The sequence below is a fragment of the Bufo bufo genome, chromosome 2 (assembly GCF_905171765.1).
Source record: "Bufo bufo chromosome 2, aBufBuf1.1, whole genome shotgun sequence".
NCBI lineage: Eukaryota > Metazoa > Chordata > Amphibia > Anura > Bufonidae > Bufo > Bufo bufo.
In genome coordinates, this window is record NC_053390.1 from 492,628,153 (window position 1) to 492,645,258 (window position 17,106).

General features: G+C 45.5%; 1 protein-coding gene across 2 annotated transcripts in view; it reads left to right on the forward strand.

Moving 5' to 3' along the window:
• The window catches only part of MLLT1 (MLLT1 super elongation complex subunit), a 285,107-nt gene that overhangs the window by 219,491 nt on the left and 48,510 nt on the right, over window positions 1-17,106 (forward strand). The window contains exons 3-6 of one of the 2 annotated variants that reach the window (XM_040417782.1): window positions 4,245-4,327; window positions 4,415-4,558; window positions 6,188-6,331; window positions 6,441-6,989. In XM_040417782.1, coding sequence (XP_040273716.1) covers window positions 4,245-4,327; window positions 4,415-4,558; window positions 6,188-6,331; window positions 6,441-6,989 — 920 coding nt within the window. The remainder of the gene's footprint in view (window positions 1-4,244; window positions 4,328-4,414; window positions 4,559-6,187; window positions 6,332-6,440; window positions 6,990-17,106) is intronic. The other variant, XM_040417783.1, reaches the window with a different exon arrangement.

Consider the following 17,106-nt stretch of genomic DNA (forward strand, 5'->3'; position numbering starts at 1 on the left):
TTTTACTTATCCAAGCCATTCTGAGGTTGTTTTCTCGTGACACATTGTACTTCGTGATAGTGGTAAATTTCAGTCAATAATTTTCATTTTTATTAAAAATAAAATAAAAATTTACCCAAAAAAAGGAAAAATTCGCAACTTTGCAAATTACATTTCTCTGCTTTTAAAACAGATAGTTATGCCTCCATAAAATAGTTATTATGTTACATTTCCCATATGTCTACTTTATTATTGGATCATTTTGTGAATGCCATTTTATTTTTGGGGACGTTAGTAGGCTTATAAGTTTAGAAGCAAATTTTAAAAATTTTCTGAAAATTTCAAAAACCCACTTTTTTAAGGACCAGTTCAGTTATGAAGTAACTGTTAGGGCTCATGCACACGAACATATTTTCTTTCAGTGTCCGTTCCGTTTTTTTGTTTCTTTTTGCGTACCGTATGGAGAACCATTTGCTTCAATGTGTCCGCAAAAAAAAAAACAGAAGTTACTCCGTGTGCATTCCTTTTACGTATGTCCGTATTTCCGTTCCACAAAAAATAGAACATTACCTATTAGGGTCCATTCACACGTCCGCAAGTGTTTTGCGGTCCGCAAGTTGCAGACAGTATATGCCAGGCATTTTAATAGAAATGCCTTTTCTTGTCTGTGTCTGCAGACAAGAATAGGACAGGTTCTATTTTTTTCCGAAATGGAAGTGCGGATGCGGACAGTATACTGTGTGCTGTCCGCATCTTTTCCGGCCGCATTGAAAATGAATTGGACCCATTCATGTGGACGTGGGAATGGACCCTTATTGTCCGCATTACGGACAATAATAGTACAGCTCTATGAAGGGCCCGCTGTTCCGTTTCGCAAAATACGGAATGCACGCGGATGTCATCCGTGTTTTTGCGGACCGCAAAATACATACGGTTGTGTGCATGAGCTCTTAGGCTTACATAATTAGAAACCACCCATAAATGGCGCTATTTTAGAAACTATACCCCTCAAGGTATTCAAAACAGATTTTACAAATTTTGTTAATCCTTTAGGTGTTCCTTAAGAAATAAAGGAAAAAGTAGATGAAATTTCCAAATTTCACTTTTTTGGCAAATTTTCCATTTTTTTTTCCTGGTTTTCCAGTAACAAAGCAAGGGTTAACAGCCAAACAAAACTCAATATTTATTACCGTGATTCTGTAGTTTACAGAAACACCCCATTTGTGATCGTAAACTGCTTTATGGGCACACGGCAGGGCACAGAAGAAAAGGAGCGCTGTATGGTTTTTGGAAGGCAGATTTCACTGGGATAAATTTTATGTTGCCATGTCACATTTGCACCCCTAGAGTAGAAACTCCAAAAAGTGACCCCATTTTGGAAACTACGGGATAAGGTGGCAGTTTTGTTGGTACTATTTTAGGGTACATATGATTTTTGGTTGCTCTATATTAAACTTTTTGTGAGGCAAGGTAACTAAAAATAGCTGTTTTGGCACAGTTTTTTTTTTTTTGTTTTTTTACAGTGTTCATCTGACAGGTTAGATTATGTGCTATTTTTATAGAGCAGGTTGTTACGGACGCGACAATACCAAATGTGACTACATTTTTGGGTTGTTTCAGTTTTACATAATAAAGCATTTTTGAAAAAATAATAATTTGTGTCTCGATATTCTGAAAGCCATAGTTTATTTTTATTTTTTGGGCGACAGTCTTATGTAGGGGCTCATTTTTTTTCCGGGATGATTGGTACTATTTTAGGGTGCGTATGACTTTTTGATCGCTTGGTATTACACTTTTTGTTATATAAGGTGACAAAAAAAATACTTTTGACACCGTTTTTATTTTTTACAGTGTTCACTTGAGAGGTTAGGTCATGTGATATTTTTATACAGGAGGTTGTTACAGACATGGCAATACCTAATGTATGTACTTTTTTTTATTTTATTAAAGGGGTTGTCCAAGTTATATTTTGGTTCTTTGTATGTTTCTAACTAATCAAATGTAACCGCTTTACCATGCACTTACTGGATCTGTAGTTGCTCCTTTATCAGATTTCACTGAAGGTCACATGACCTGTGATGTCAGCTTCTCTCCCAGCTTCTCTCCCAGCTTCTCTCCCTGCGGAACGGGTGCGGACACATTCATTCTCTATGGGGACGGAATGGATGCGGACAGTGCATTTGCGGTGCGCGGCCCCGATCTTTGGGTCCGCAGCTCCGCAAAAAGATAGAGCATGTCCTATTCTTGTCCGCAGCTTGCAGACAAGAATAGGCATTTCTATGGGGGTGCCGGGCTGGTGTGTTGCGGACCCGCAATTTGCGGGTCCGCAACACACCATGGATGTGTGAATGCAGCCTTATTCAGGGGCAGAGATTGTTGTTATTGCAGGTAAACAAAGGGCCAGAAGAGAACCAGGGAAATGAGCAAATAGATTTTTATTTTATTTTTTACCTAAAACTTGCTTAGCTTAGTTATATATTGCTGCCCATCAGATTTACAGTGCTGTGTGTGTGTGTGTGTGTGTGTGTGTGTGTGTGTGTGTGTGTGTGTGTGTGTGTGTGTGTGTGTGTATATTTTTTATTTAATTTTTTAAAACTCTGACAACCCCTTTAAGTTTTACACAATAAAAGCATTTTTGCCCGATTGTTTTATGTAGGGACTCATTTTTTGTGGCATGAGGTGAATGTTTGGTACTATTTTGGGGGGCATACTAATTTCTGATCGCTTGGTGTTGCACTTTTTGTGATGTAAGGTGACCCCAAAAAAAAAAAGCTTGTTTTAGCAGTTTTTATTTTATTTTTTCTACGGCGTTTAGGTGAGGGGGTGGATCATGTGATATTTTTATAGAGCCGGAAGCTGCAATACCAAATATAAAAAAAAAATTATCATCTTTTTAATTACAATTTTGTGTGTTTTTTTATTTTGGGAAAGTTGCTTTTTTTATTTTGTCGATGAAAAACACTTTTTTTCCCACTCTGGGACTTCAACTTCTGGGGTCTGATCCCCTCTGCAATGCTTTACAATACATCCTGTATTGTAATTTATTGCCTGTCAGCTTTTATGCTGATAGCATGCCTGTGAGACAGAGCCTAAGGGGCTGGATCTCACAGGCTTCTGTAAAAGGCAAGCCCTGATGCCTATGGAAGGCATCGGGCTGCCTTCTCTGCCATTGGGTCACTGCAGCGCGGGGACCCAATGGGGAAGCGGAGGGAACCTGTACGCTTTGACCACGGCATACGAAGGGTTAATACGCAGATTTTGGTGTTTTCACTGATGCCAGCGTATGCAGCAGGGGCCCAGCTGTCAGTGACTGCTGGGTCCGTGCCGCTGATCATGGGGGCGCAGCTCTTGCACCAGCCCGATCAGCCCGCCCTGTACAGGGGAGAGCCGCAGTTATGTCAGTTGGCGTTAAGGATTCATCCTATTCATCCTATTTTGGGCTTTCAGGACTGAGCTTTTTTTTTTCAATTAACTCTGTTCGAAGAGCAATGACAATGTTATTTTCTTTGACTTTTTCCCCACCCTTTTATAGAGCATTAACTAACACTTAGGGTCTATTCCAGGGATCAGCAACCTTCGGCAGTCCAGCTGTTGTGAAACTACAATTCCCAGCATGCTCCATTCATTTCGATGTGAGTTCTTAGAAGAGCAGAACAAGTATGCATGCTGGGAGTTGTAGTTTCTCAACAGCTGGAGTGCCGGAGGTTGCCTACCCCTGGTCTATTCACACGTCCGCAAAATGGATCCGGATCCGTTCCGCTATTTTGCAGAATGGGTGCCTATCCATTCATTTTCAATGGGTTGCAAAAGATGCGGACAGCACACGGGGTGCTGTCCGCATCCGCACTTCCGTTCCGCAGCCCCGCAGACAAGAAAAGGAATTTCTATTAAAGTGTCGGACATGTGCGGTCCGCAAAATGCAGAACGTACATGGCTGGTGTCCGTGTTTTGCGGATCCGCAATTTGCGGACCGCAAAACACTTGCTGACCTGTGAATGGACCCTTACCTGTGACAGACAGATAAATCAGTGTTAAGGGGTTAAACCTTTCCTGGTCACTAATGAAATGTTGTGGTATTTGCATCAGGACACTGATCCGCATGCTTGTAGTTTATAGCAATATGACCAGAAGCTCTTGAAAAGGTCCATGCAGTGCTCCATGCGTGCAGGAGTTAATGAAATATAAAGCTTATGTTTACTTTGCCACTTATTATAGTAGAGTCGTGTTGATCATGTAATGTTTTCTGATTCTCTTTCCTTTGGTAGTATGTAAGGAACCGCCATATAAAGTGGAAGAATCTGGATATGCTGGCTTTATTTTACCTATTGAAGTGTATTTTAAAAACAAGGTAAAATGTGTATATCTAGAGTTTCATTTTCATTGTAGGTTTGACTTTGGAACATGTTACTAATGTATTATTGTACTTGTTCTGCAGGAAGAACCAAAAAAAGTATGTTTTACATATGATTTGTTTCTGAATCTTGAGGGAAATCCACCAGTAAATCATTTACGCTGTGAGAAATTGACTTTCAACAATCCTACCAAGGAGTTTCTCAGGAAGTTGGTGAAAGCTGGAGGGGTGAGCACATATAGTTAAAATGGCTGTGTGCTGTATTAGGAGGGTGTAAACACTAGTAAAGTTATGTTTCGTGTGAAGAGGCCTTGGTCATATTGAGCCAGACTAAATAACCCTTTTATGTAACCCCCATATTAATTTGAATGTAGTCTTTTATGTCTGTCAGGGCTCCAGATGGTGACCAAAATGGTCGCCAATGCGACTTAGAATTGCAAAGTGGCGACAAGACTTTGTAGTCTAGTCGCCATTTGCGCTTAGACCCTCCGCTTCTCTGCCGCTTTCACACACGAGTTAAACTGACATGGCACGCGCTGCTGTCAGTGCGTGCCATGTTCTTCTCAGCAGTACAGGGGAGGGGCAGGCAGTTTCTCCCCCCTGTTCTGATGCTGCCACCAATGGGCTGATAGCAGGGAGGAGGAGGGGAGGGGCTGTGTATTAAAAAGTACTGTATAATCATTGGTGGCGCAGTGCGACCCCCCCCTTCCCCCTTAACCCCAGTATTATAAAGTAGAATCATTGGTGGGGCAGTGCGCCCCCAACCCCCCCCCCCCCCCCCCTCAGTATTATAACTATTATAATCATTGGTGGCAGTGGCCACAGGGTCCCCTCTCCCCTCCTTATTGGTGGTGCAGTGGCAGCTTCTAATCGGAGCCCCAGCAGTGTAATCCTGGCGCTCCGATCGGTTACCATGGCAGCCAGGACGCTACTGAAGCCCTGGCTGCCATAGTCGGCTCCCTGCTGCTGTGTGCACAGAGCAGCAGGGACAGTGTGAGGTCCTATTCACACTGATAGAGCTCTATTAGGGTGAATAGGACAAGGGATGAAAAGATCCCAGGTTCTGGCCCCTAAGGGGGGAAATAGTTATTAAATTAAAAGTGAAAAAAAAAAAGTAAAAAGGTAAAAAAAAAGAAAAACACCTAAATATTAAGTTTAAATCACCCCCTTTCCCAATTTTACATATGTAATATTTATTAATTGTTTATATATTTTATATCACCACACCCAAAAAAGTGCGAACTATTAAAATATTGAAAAATATTTTCTATGTGGTGAACGCCGAAACAGGAAAAAAAAAACAAAAACGTGCAATTTGCCATTTTTTTGTCACCTTGTCCCGTCAAAAATTAGGATCGGACTGTTCTATTAAGGTCCAGACTTTCCATAAAATGTGGAATGCAAGTGGCTTTTTTGGTGGTTTATTTTTTTCACGTGATATTGAGTATCGCAAAACTTTTTTATGGTATTGAAATACAGTCAAAATTTTATTATCGTGACAACCCTAGGTAAGACTTTTTTTTTTATTTTTTATTATTATACCATAATTATATGTATTTTGAATTTGGCGACTAAATTTTTCAGGTTTGGAGCCAATGGCTCCTTGATATTTTTTTATTTTTTATTTTTAGTCTGGAGCCCTGTCTGTACAAGCCTGTAGTGTAATATAAATTGCTAAGTTTAATTACTGCATCCTTAAATCTAAATACAACAGCTATGTCCAAGTATTCATGCAAAATAGACCTACCAGAGTCTTTATTATACCTGTATTTCAACTAACACCAGAAATGTAAAAAAAATTATGAGCATGTTCTAAAAAAAATTCTATTACCTAGAAACATATTATTTCATACACAGGAGTTTAATTTTCAGGTAATGGTCATGCCAGAAGGAGCAGAGACTTTATCAAGACCAAGCCCTGACTATCCCATGTTGCCAACAATCCCCCTCTCTGCATTTTCAGACCCAAAGAAGGCCAAACCATCATCATATGGATCAAAGGTTAGTCTTTCACAATACACAGCAAACTGAAAAAAAAACTGACAAAATAACAATGTTAATTAATGATACAAAGTATGCGGTTTTCTACACTGCTTATAACATTTTGCAGGATGGCAATAAAGAAAGTAGCAAAACATCAAAACCCCACAAAGTTACAAAAGAGCACAGGGAGCGAATGAGGAAAGACTCAGAAAGCAAAAGTAAAGAAAGTGATATTGGCAAACAAGTTAAGGAGTCCTCTTCTTCCAGAAAACCAGCAGAGAACAAACCTCTCAAGGAAGAGAAAGCACCTATTAAAGTAGCCTTTAAGGAACAAAAATTAGCGTTAAAAGATCCTAAGACAGAATATATGTCTCCGAAAGGTGGTCCTTCGGAGCACAAACCTTCAAGCAAAAGACCACCAAATATAGACTCTCCTAAATCCAGTAGCAAGAAGCTGAAAAAAGGCAACTCCAAAGGACTTGCAGCTTCTGGAACTTCCCCTCGGGGTCCTCCTAACCCAAGTAACACTGTCGCCACCAACTCGTCCTTTACAGAAAAGAAAATGGTTAAGGAGAAACCAGGGAACAAAACTGATAGGAGCAAACCAGATACTGATGTGAAGAAGTCAGTAGAAGATGACGATTCTAACTCTGATGAGCGGTCATCAAAATCAGAGGTATTTCTGTCCTATATTTCTTTCCTGAATGAGATGTTACATTAACAGTCTTTTTAATTAGTTTTTTTCAGTGATGATAAAATATGTAAAGGTCTGAGCTGAACTCAAAAGCATTTGCACAGTGTATTAGCTAAACTGTCCTTCAGTCCTTCTGCTCACAGCAGAGCCATATACAGTAGGCTGTACAGAGGCACACAGTGTCTTTGTAGCTCCTTACCACAAGGCTGTAGTCATGTGGTACCATATGATTTTCCTTATGGTACCATATTACAAGATGGCCTTCCCTAGCATCATTGCTTGCAGAGTATGATATCTTCATAATAGGGCATCCAGTTAAAGGGGTTCAGCACTTTCATTTAACTGATGATCTATCCTCTGGATAAATCATCAGCTTCTGATCGGCCGGGGTCCGACACCCAGGACCCCCGCCGATCAGCTGTTTGAGAAGGCAGCGGCGCTCCAGCAGCGGCGCGGCCTTCTCACTGTTTACCACCGGCCCACTGACGTCACGACTAGTATCAACTAGCGTGGACGGGGCTAAGCTCCATTCAAGTGAACAGAGCTTAGCCCCGCCCACGCTAGTTGATACTAGTCGTGACGTCAGTGGGCCGGCGGTCCGGTGGTAAACAGTGAGAAGGCCGCGGTGCTGTTGGAGCGCTGCTGCCTTCTCAAACAGCTGATCGGCGGGGGTCCTGGGTGTCGGACCCCGGCCGATCAGAAGCTGATGATTTATCCAGAGGATAGATCATCAGTTAAATGAAAGTGCAGAACCCCTTTAAGCATGACAGAATTTTTCCTGTTAGTCTTAGGCTACTTTCACACTTGCGGAAGGATGGATTCGACAGGCTGTTCACCCTGTCGGATCCATCCTTCCGCTATTTCGCCGTGCTGCCGGACCGCCACTCTGTCCCCATTGACTATAATGGGGACGGAGGCAGAGCTCCGGCGCAGCACGGCGAAAGGCCGCCGGACTAAAAGTCTTGCATGTCCGACTTTTTAGTCTGGCGGCCTCTCACCGCGAACTGCCGTACTGTGCCGGAGCTCCGTCCCCGTCCCCATTATAGTCAATGGGGACGGAGCGGCGGCACGGCAAAATTGCGGCAGGACGGATCCTACAGGCTGTTCACCCTGTCGCAAGTGTGAAAGTACCCTTACCAAATCCAACAGAAAAAGACCCCCATGTGAAAACAGAGGCATACCGAGATAGGGCCCATATCTGGACACCTTGTTATAGCTCTATATAACTTGGCTGTACAAACAATAATGTAAAAGAGTATGTAATTTTAACTGGCTCTGCTTGTTAGGGCTTTATATAACTATATATAGAGTTCTATATTTCTATATATAGATATAAATTAAATTTTAAGCCAGTGTTCAGTGTAGGGAATTTTTATGCTACAGTTTTTGCACGCATGTACTATCTGTGTGCTTGCTGCAGAGCACAAATAAGTAGTGTGCAGATGCTACTGAGCACATTTTTAATTTTTGAAAAAAGAGCTGCAGTTAGTGGTAGTAAGATATAAATATAAATTTTTTATATATTTTTTTCCATCTATTTCATTTCATGTTTCCGTGTGTCGTAAAAAGATATCAACAGTATCCCCCCCATAACATTGACCTCCACAGTGCCCACCCCTTTAACATTGACCTCCACAGTGACCGCCCCTTTAACATTGACCTCTACAGTACCCACCCCTTTAGCAGTGACCTCTACAGTACCCACCCCTTTAGCAATGACCTCTACAGTACTCGCCCCTTTAACAATGACCTCTACAGTACCTGCCCCTTTAACAATGACCTCTACAGTACCCGCCCCTTTAACAATGACCTCTACAGTGCCCGCCCCTTTAACAATGACCTCCACAGTCCCCCCCCTTTTAACAATGACCTCCACAGTGCCCGCCCCTTCGCACTGGTATATTTCATCCATTTCATTTTATGTTTCCATGTGTCGTAAAAAGATATTGCGTTTCCCCCATAAAAGTGACCTCTACAGTACCCGGCCCTTTAACAATGACCTCCACAATGCCCGTCCCTTTAACAGTGAACTCCGCAGCGGCCGTCCGTTTAATAGTGCCCCCCCCCCATGCATGTAGCAATGTAGTTGTACCGTATGACTGAATATTTAAAGACCTGCGAACTGCTAAAACCTGTGATTAGTTGTTATTGCAACCTGGAGTAGGACCTGCGAGCTTCAATTGGCTAATAAGGGACATGTGACCGTGTTAATGGCAGTTTGGATTTAAGTGAAAGGCTTGCTGGCTTCTATTGGCTAATGTAGGTAATTTTTTGGGGAATATCAAAATTAGGGTTATTCACCTTAGAAAAAAGACGACTGAGGGGAGATCTAATTACTATGTATAAATATATCAGGGGGCAGTACAGAGATCTATCCCATCATCTATTTATCCCCAGGACTGTGACTGTGACGAGGGGACATCCTCTGTGTTTGGAGGAAAGAAGGTTTGTACACAAACATAGAAAAGGGTTCTTTACGGTAAGAGCAGTGAGACTATGGAACTCTCTCCCTGAGGAGGTGGTGATGGTGAGTACAATAAAGGAATTCAAGAGGGGCCTGGATGTATTTCTGGAGTGTAATAATATTACAGGCTATAGCTACTAGAGAGGGGTCGTTGATCCAGGGAGTTAATCTGATTGCCTGATTGGAGTCGGGAAGGAATTTTTTATTCCCCTAAAGTGAGGAAAATTGGCTTCTACCTCACAGGGTTTTGCCTTCCTCTGGATCAACTTGCAGGATGACAGGCCGAACTGGATGGACAAATGTCTTTTTTCGGCCTTATGTACTATGTTACTATGTTACTGTATCTCAGGAACGGTAAGTCCTAGAGAGCTCAGACCCGGTCTAAAACCTTCCCGGACACCTGATGTACCTGTGTGCCAAATTTGGTGAAGATTGTTCCAGTCCTTTAGTCGCGCATAAAGAACGTCCAGGCAGACGTCTAGATAGACAGACAAGCTCATTTTTATATATCCAGTCGTTTGGTCGCACATAAAGAACATCCAGACAGACAGAAACTCATATAAAAATGAGTATATTTATAGTGGCACTGTGCCTGAATAAATCACGGTTTTCTATTGGAGGTGCTGTCCATTTCCTTCTATATTTTTGGGTAAGAAGTTGCACCCTGGGACATAGCACACGTGACTACCATTGTGAATTGGTGCTGCTCTCTAAGATGTACCGTTACTGAGATATTCCCAAAAAATTAGCACCCCCCCTCCAAATACAAGCCTGCAATTCTTTCTCTTCAAATCCCAACTGCTATAAACACAGTTTTACTCCAGATTTCCATAATAACCCAGCCATTTTTCTTTACTACTTAAAGGGGCGGGCAATGTGGAGGTCACTGTTTTTAAAGGGGCAGGCACAGTGAACGTCACTGTTATTAAATGGGCAGGCACTGTGGAGGTCACTGTTAAAGGGGCGGGCACTGTGGAGGTCACTGTTAAACCTTTTAAATACTGTTAAATACTTTTATTCAACCAGCAAGTAATTTTTTGACGGGAAATGACATAGATGTCTTCCAAAAGATAATAAGACAATGCATAAAAGGCATTATTGTGGGGGGAAAAAACATTTCTCAGCTTTTATTTACATTTGAGCAAAAAGTGCCCAGTCCAAATTTATTCATACCCTTCTTAATAATCAATAGAAAATCCTTTATTGGCTATTACAGCAATCAAACGCTTCCTATAATTGCAGACCAGCTTTTTGCATGTCTCCACAGCTATTTTTGCCCATTCATCTTTAGCAATGAGCTCCAAATCTTTCAGGTTGGAGGGTCTTCTTGCCATCGCCCTGAACTTTAGCTCCCTCCACAGATTCTCAATTGGATTCAAGTCTGGACGCTGTCTGGGCCACTCCAAAACGTTAATGTTGTTGTCTGCTAACCACCTTTGCTGTGTGTTTTGTGTCATTGTCATGCTGAAATATCCGCTGGTGCCCAAGGCCACGTTTCTCTGCAGACTGCCTGATGTTATCTTTGAGAATCCTCATGTATTGCTCTTTTTTCATGGTGCCGTTTACTGTGATTAGGTTCCCTGGTCCGTTGGCTGAAAAACACCCTCAAAGCATTAGGTTCCCACCACCATGTTTGACAGTGGGGATGGTGTTCTTTGGGTTGAAGGCTTCTCCTTTTTTACGCCAAATGAAGAAAACATCATTGTGACCAAACAATTCAATTTTTGTTTCATCTGACCATAACACAGAAGACCAGAAGTCTTCTTTTTTGTCCAGATGAGCTTTTGCAAAGGCCAAGCAAGCTTTCGTGTGCCTTATCAGGAGAAGTGGCGGCCTCCTTGGTCTGCATTGTGCAGTGTCCGTTTGATTGTCTGCCTTGAGACATTGCCATCAGCAGAGCCCAGATTCACCAGGATGGACTTGGTGATCCTCGGATTCTTTTTCACCTCTCTAACTATCCTCCTGGCCAGCACAGGTGTCACTTTTGGCTTCCGACCATATCCTCTGGCACTGTGTAAATGTGTGTAAATATATATATATATTAGTGTCTGTCTTTCTGTTTGGACGTTCTTTATGCGCGACTAAACGACTGGACCGATCTTCACCAAATATGGCAATATGGCACACAGGTACATCAGGTGTCCGGGAAGGTTTTAGACCGGATCTCAGCTCTCTAGGACTTGCCGTTTCTGAGATATTCCCAAAAAATGACCTGCATTAGCCAATAGAAGCCAGCAAGCCTTTCATTTAAATCCGAACTGCCTTTTACACGGTCACATGTCCCTTATTAGCCAATAGAAGCTCGAAGGTCCTACTCCAGGTTTCTATAACAACTGATCACACGATTTAGCAGTTCGCAGGTCCTTAAATATTCAGTGATATGACGTATGACTGCACAACTACACCGCTACATGCATGAAGGAAAGGGGCCACTATTATACGGACGCCTGCTGTGGAGTTCACTGTTAAAGGGGCGGTCACTGTTAAAGGGACGGGCACTGTGAAGGTCACTGTTAAAGGGGCGGGCAGTGTGGTGGTCACTGTTAAAGGGGCGGTCACTATTAAAGGGACAGCCAATGTGGAGGTCATTGTAAAGGGACAGGCACTGTGGAAGTCACTGTTAAAGGAGCGGGCACTGTGGAGGTTATTAAAGGTGCAGGTACTGTTTTTGTCACTGTTATGGGGGAAACTTGTGATAGGAATCACAGCGTCCCACTTGGTACCCCTGGCACTAAACTTCTAGTATCGGCTTGGTTTGAGTCCCTTTCTGACATCAGGAGAGCGCTTCACTCAGTAGGTAATGAAAGACACAACAGTGATGTACTGAATGAACACTCTGAGGTTTATTTTTAATGCACACAGGTTATATAGAGGGGGCTTTACCCTCTTTATTAGCATATCATCGTATGTTATGTATTTAACCTATCATATTAACACGTTTCATTCTACAGTCAGAGAAATAGAAACAAAAACGGAACTTCCATATTAGGAATATTGTCCGGGAGTAGTGCCAAAGAGATAAGATTCAGGGTTACAGAGAATAGAAACCTTACAGTTATTAGTTTTACAGCAATCAGAGTTACTTCTTAACAGAGAAACAAAACTTCAGCAAAAAGCGGAATTGGTATTGACATAATAAAGAACATGGATTCCTTTCAACTTGATATCTTTTTACGACACAATTTCATATCCCAGTTGCCATACACACGGTCACATGTCCCTTATCAGCCAACAGAAGCTTGCAGATCCTTAGTCTTTATATACAGTTTTACTCCTGGTTTTCATGACAACCCAGCCATTTTTCTTCACTGCTGCAGGTCAGCTTTAAAAGGGCAGGGCGCTATGGATGACACTGTTAAGGGAGCGGGGTGCTGTGGAGGTCACAGTTCAGGGGGCAGGTAGGGTGGCCATTCAGGCCCCCCTCAAAAGAAGGATTTAAAGGCCACGCCCCCAGGTCCCACTAAACTACGCACTGATCTGGTTAGGCCATGCCCCTCCCATTCCGCAGCTGACGGATTGAAAAAATGAAGGTAAAAATCTACTTCTGTCAGCTGCAGGGTTGGGAGGGAGGGTGACTTTCTCCCTGCAGCTGACGCTCAGAAAGCACAGTGCTGCTGTCTGAGAGTGAGCTGTTCAAAAGAACATCCTTGTGTCCGTCCAGGCCCTGCGCCAGATTGATGACAGGGAGTCTAAAAGCCGGACTTTCAATCCGCGGACAAGAATAGGCATATTCTATTCGTGCCGGCGATGTGCTGTCCGCAAAATGCGTAACGCACATTGCCGTGTCCGTGTTTTGCGGATCCGCAAAACACGTTACGGACGTGTGAATGGACCCTAACTTGCAGGTATCTGAAAGTGTTCTCTAATTTTGATCAGGGTTCTTTTTAAATTATCTCATTTACATTTTTATTCTGTGCTTTAGAATAAATACAATTCATGAAATCTTACAATACTGCTATTTCTCGCCCAGTTTCCTTGGGGGACACAGAAGACCTTGGGTATAGCTCATCTCCCTAGGAGGCGTGACACTAAGTGAAGACTGTTAAGCCCCTCCTCCACAGCTATACCCTCAGCCTGGAGAGAGAGACTGCCAGTTTTTGCTTAGTGTCCAAGGAGGCAAGACACTCCCTGCTCTGCAGGGCTGGTTTCTCCTTGTTTAAATTTTAGATTTTTACTTTTTTCTTTTCTTTTTGTTCCAGATCATCAGGGACAACAGAGACGCACTAGACCTCTCTGTTTCTCCCGGGGTTGAGCTGCGCCAGTGCCGGTCACCCGCACGGCTGCCTCCCCCACAGAAGGCAAGGTGGATCAGGGCAGCCCAGCTCCCCTACATCCCGCCAGCGCAAGGGTCGCCCGCACGCCAAGTCCCCCTTCCAGCGTCCTGCCACTACGGTGCCAGTAGCTGAAGGGGCGACCCTGCTGGAACGGACCGAGGGTGAAGACGTCTATGGTGAGAGATTGGCTGCTCCAGCCCAACGTCCCCGTCCCCCCCGGTCTCCTGCGTGCCTGACCCTATACTGGGCCTATGGACCCTTCTGTCCCTGCTAGACCTAGGCTGGCCCCTGGGCTGCCGCAGGGCGACATTCTGCTCCCTCTCTCCTGGCCTCCATAGGTCATTGGCACCCTTCTCCCTACAAGAAGAATGCCTGGGGAGCTGCAGTGGTCCGCAACTAGCTGCCCCTGACGGAGGGGTTATGCAGGCATCCCACCCTCACAGGCACCCGGTCTCAGGGTCCCCCTCCCTCTTACCGGCTACTGCTTCAGGGCCAGAGCCTTGCTGCTCCTGACCCTCCTCTGCCCTCACGGGCACCGGCCCAAGGGCAAGGTGGTTGTGGCTGTTGGCCACATGGTGCGCTGTTATAAGCCAGGGCCCGCTCCATGGGTAAAATGGCTGCCGAGCGCAGGGTCCTCGCTTCTGGGCAGCGGGGTGGGCACCCGCGGCCTGCAATATGAGCGCTATGCTTCAAAAGCCCCAGGCCGACCGTCGGAACATTCCGGTCGGCCGGGCACCGCAGGCTTTACGGCCGCGATCCCGGCGCTCTATCCGGGTCCCCGGCTCTTCCGGCCCGCGGCCGGGCGCCGCTAATAATTTAGGCCCCGGCTTCACGGCCTACAATTACTAGGCCGCAAAATTCCGGCCTCTGTTGGAGGGGGCTGGAACTTCTCCAGGCGGGAATTCTTCCCGCCGGGAGGTTCCCCCGCCCCCAGGGGATCGCAGCGCCGCCCTCCAGGCCGGATCCCTGTTAACCCTTTGGGTACAGGCCGGCTTCAGATGGCCTGTATGGGTGCCCCCAGGGGATCGCAGCGCCGCGGTACAGGCCGGCTTCAGATGGGGCTGTATGGCTGCCCCCAGGAGATCGCAGCGCCGCCCTCCTGGCCGGATCCCTGTTTAACCCTTTGGGTACAGGCCGGCTTCAGATGGGCCTGTATGGAACCCCCCAGTGCTCCTGTAGGTGGCTCCCCTTTCTGTTATATATATATATATATATATATATATATATATATATATATATATATATATAAAAAAAAAAAAAAAAAAAAATATAATAATTTTTTATATATATAACTTGTGGGCTGCGCAGGACGCTGCAGCCTCATGTCAGTACATGCCCCCCTTCCCTAGGCGGCATGTCGCACTCCCCGGCTGCGGCGCTGCCAGGGTCATTTTACCCTCCTAGCCCTCTCTCACGATACGGCGCTGGTCAAGTGCATGCGGCCCTTTCTGTAGGCAGCATTCGTCACCCTCTTCAGTTATGGTACTGCCATGTGCGGGACCCCCCTTCTGGGCGGGATACTGTACTCTCCCTGGCTACGGTTTGGCCTTGTGCATGATCCCCCTTTCATTGGCGGACTACTGCAGTTTCACCGGATACGGTGCTGGCCATGTGCACGACCTCCTTCCATAGGCGGAACGCTACACTCTCACTAGATTCATTGCGATCTGTGCATGACCCCTTTTTTTTTTCTTAGGCGGAATACTGCACTCTCACCAGATACGGTGCTGGCCATGTGCACGATCCCTTTCCATTGGTGGAACGCTGCACTCTCACTGGATTCGTTGCCGATCATGTGCGTGACCCCCTTCCATAGGCGGAATGCTGCACTCTCTGATTTCGCTGACGCCCATAGGCATGACTCCCTTCCGTGGACGGCATTTGGCACTCTCACTGGATTCACTGCCAGCCATGTGCATGACCACTTTCCATAGGTGGTATGATGCACTCTCATTGGATTTTCCCTGTGGCGGCATACATACACTCCCTCGGTCGGTGATGTTCTCTCGCCGGTACGTTGTTGGCCATGTGCATGAACCCCATACATGGCGGGGTGCTTGCACTCTCACTGGATCCGCTGCCGGCCATATGCATGACCCCTCTTCCGTGGGCGGTGTACGCACTCTCACTGGATTCGCTGCCGGCCATGGGCACGCCTCCTTCAGGTGACATGCACACATTCTCACCGACTGATCGCACTCTCCCTGGATGCGATGCTGACCGTGTGCATGACCCCCCCCCTCTTTTCTGGGCGGCATACTACACTCTCACCGGATACGTTGCTGGCCTTGAGCATGGCCCTCTAACATGGGTGGAACGCTTGCGCTCCCATTGGATACCGTGCTGGCCTTGTGCGTGACCACCCCTCATTCCATGGGAGGAATTTTGCACGCTCACGAGATCCAAGGCTGTCCTTGTATGTGCCGTATTGGACTTGCACATGTTCCCCTTCATTGGGAGTAGTTACACTCTCACGAAGTTTCGGTGTTGGGTGAGTTGTTGCACACTCACTTAATGCTAGGATAGCCCTGTGCATGTCCCCCTTTCACTAGGTGGACCTCCTGCATTCCTGCTTAATACTGTGTGGCTATGTGCATGGCGCCCTTCGGGGCGAAGTATGGTATGCCCTACTTCTCTGACGTAGGTACGGCCTTGGGCATTCCCCCCTTTTTTTGGGGCGGGCTTTTGCACCCTTGCCGACTGCAATTTGCCAGGTACATTTCCCCCCTTTCGGGGCGGTCAGTTTTGCGTTCCATCGCATACCATACTAGTCTTGTGCATAACTCCTTTTCAGTTTGCACTTTGCACTTCCGTAGATACTGTGGCACTCTGGCTGGCCTTCGCTGAGTGATATTTTGGCAGTGAGTGGACGTTTTTGTGCGTTGTTTGGGCCGTGTATACCTTCTCGTCCCGTAGATGGGTTGGCCTTCTCACTGCTTACGGGGCTACTCGTACGTATCCCTCCTTTCCTCCTGCGACATATTTTTTTCTCTTGGGAGACGGTGTTTGCAGCAAGCCTTGCACTATTCTCTAAAGAGATCATTCTGTCCACCTGTGTAAGCCTAAGGTGTTGTCCAACAAACAAATGAATGCCTTATATATAAGTAGACGGCCTCTACCTGCTCGCTACTGCTCAGAGCTGGGCGGTGCTCATTCATTTCGTTGGCCCTTCCGCCGGGGAGTGTTCGTGGTTCCTAGACACGTACCCATTCGTCTTCCCGCAGCATTGTTTCCCTGCGCTAGTGGTCACATGGTCGAGAGTGCTGTCTGCAGCGCCCTTCGCATTCTATGTTGGCTCTGGCGGGACTATGGTCCCCTCGCCTACTACTATTTCCTTCTACCAGGTTCGGGCCGCTCTTCT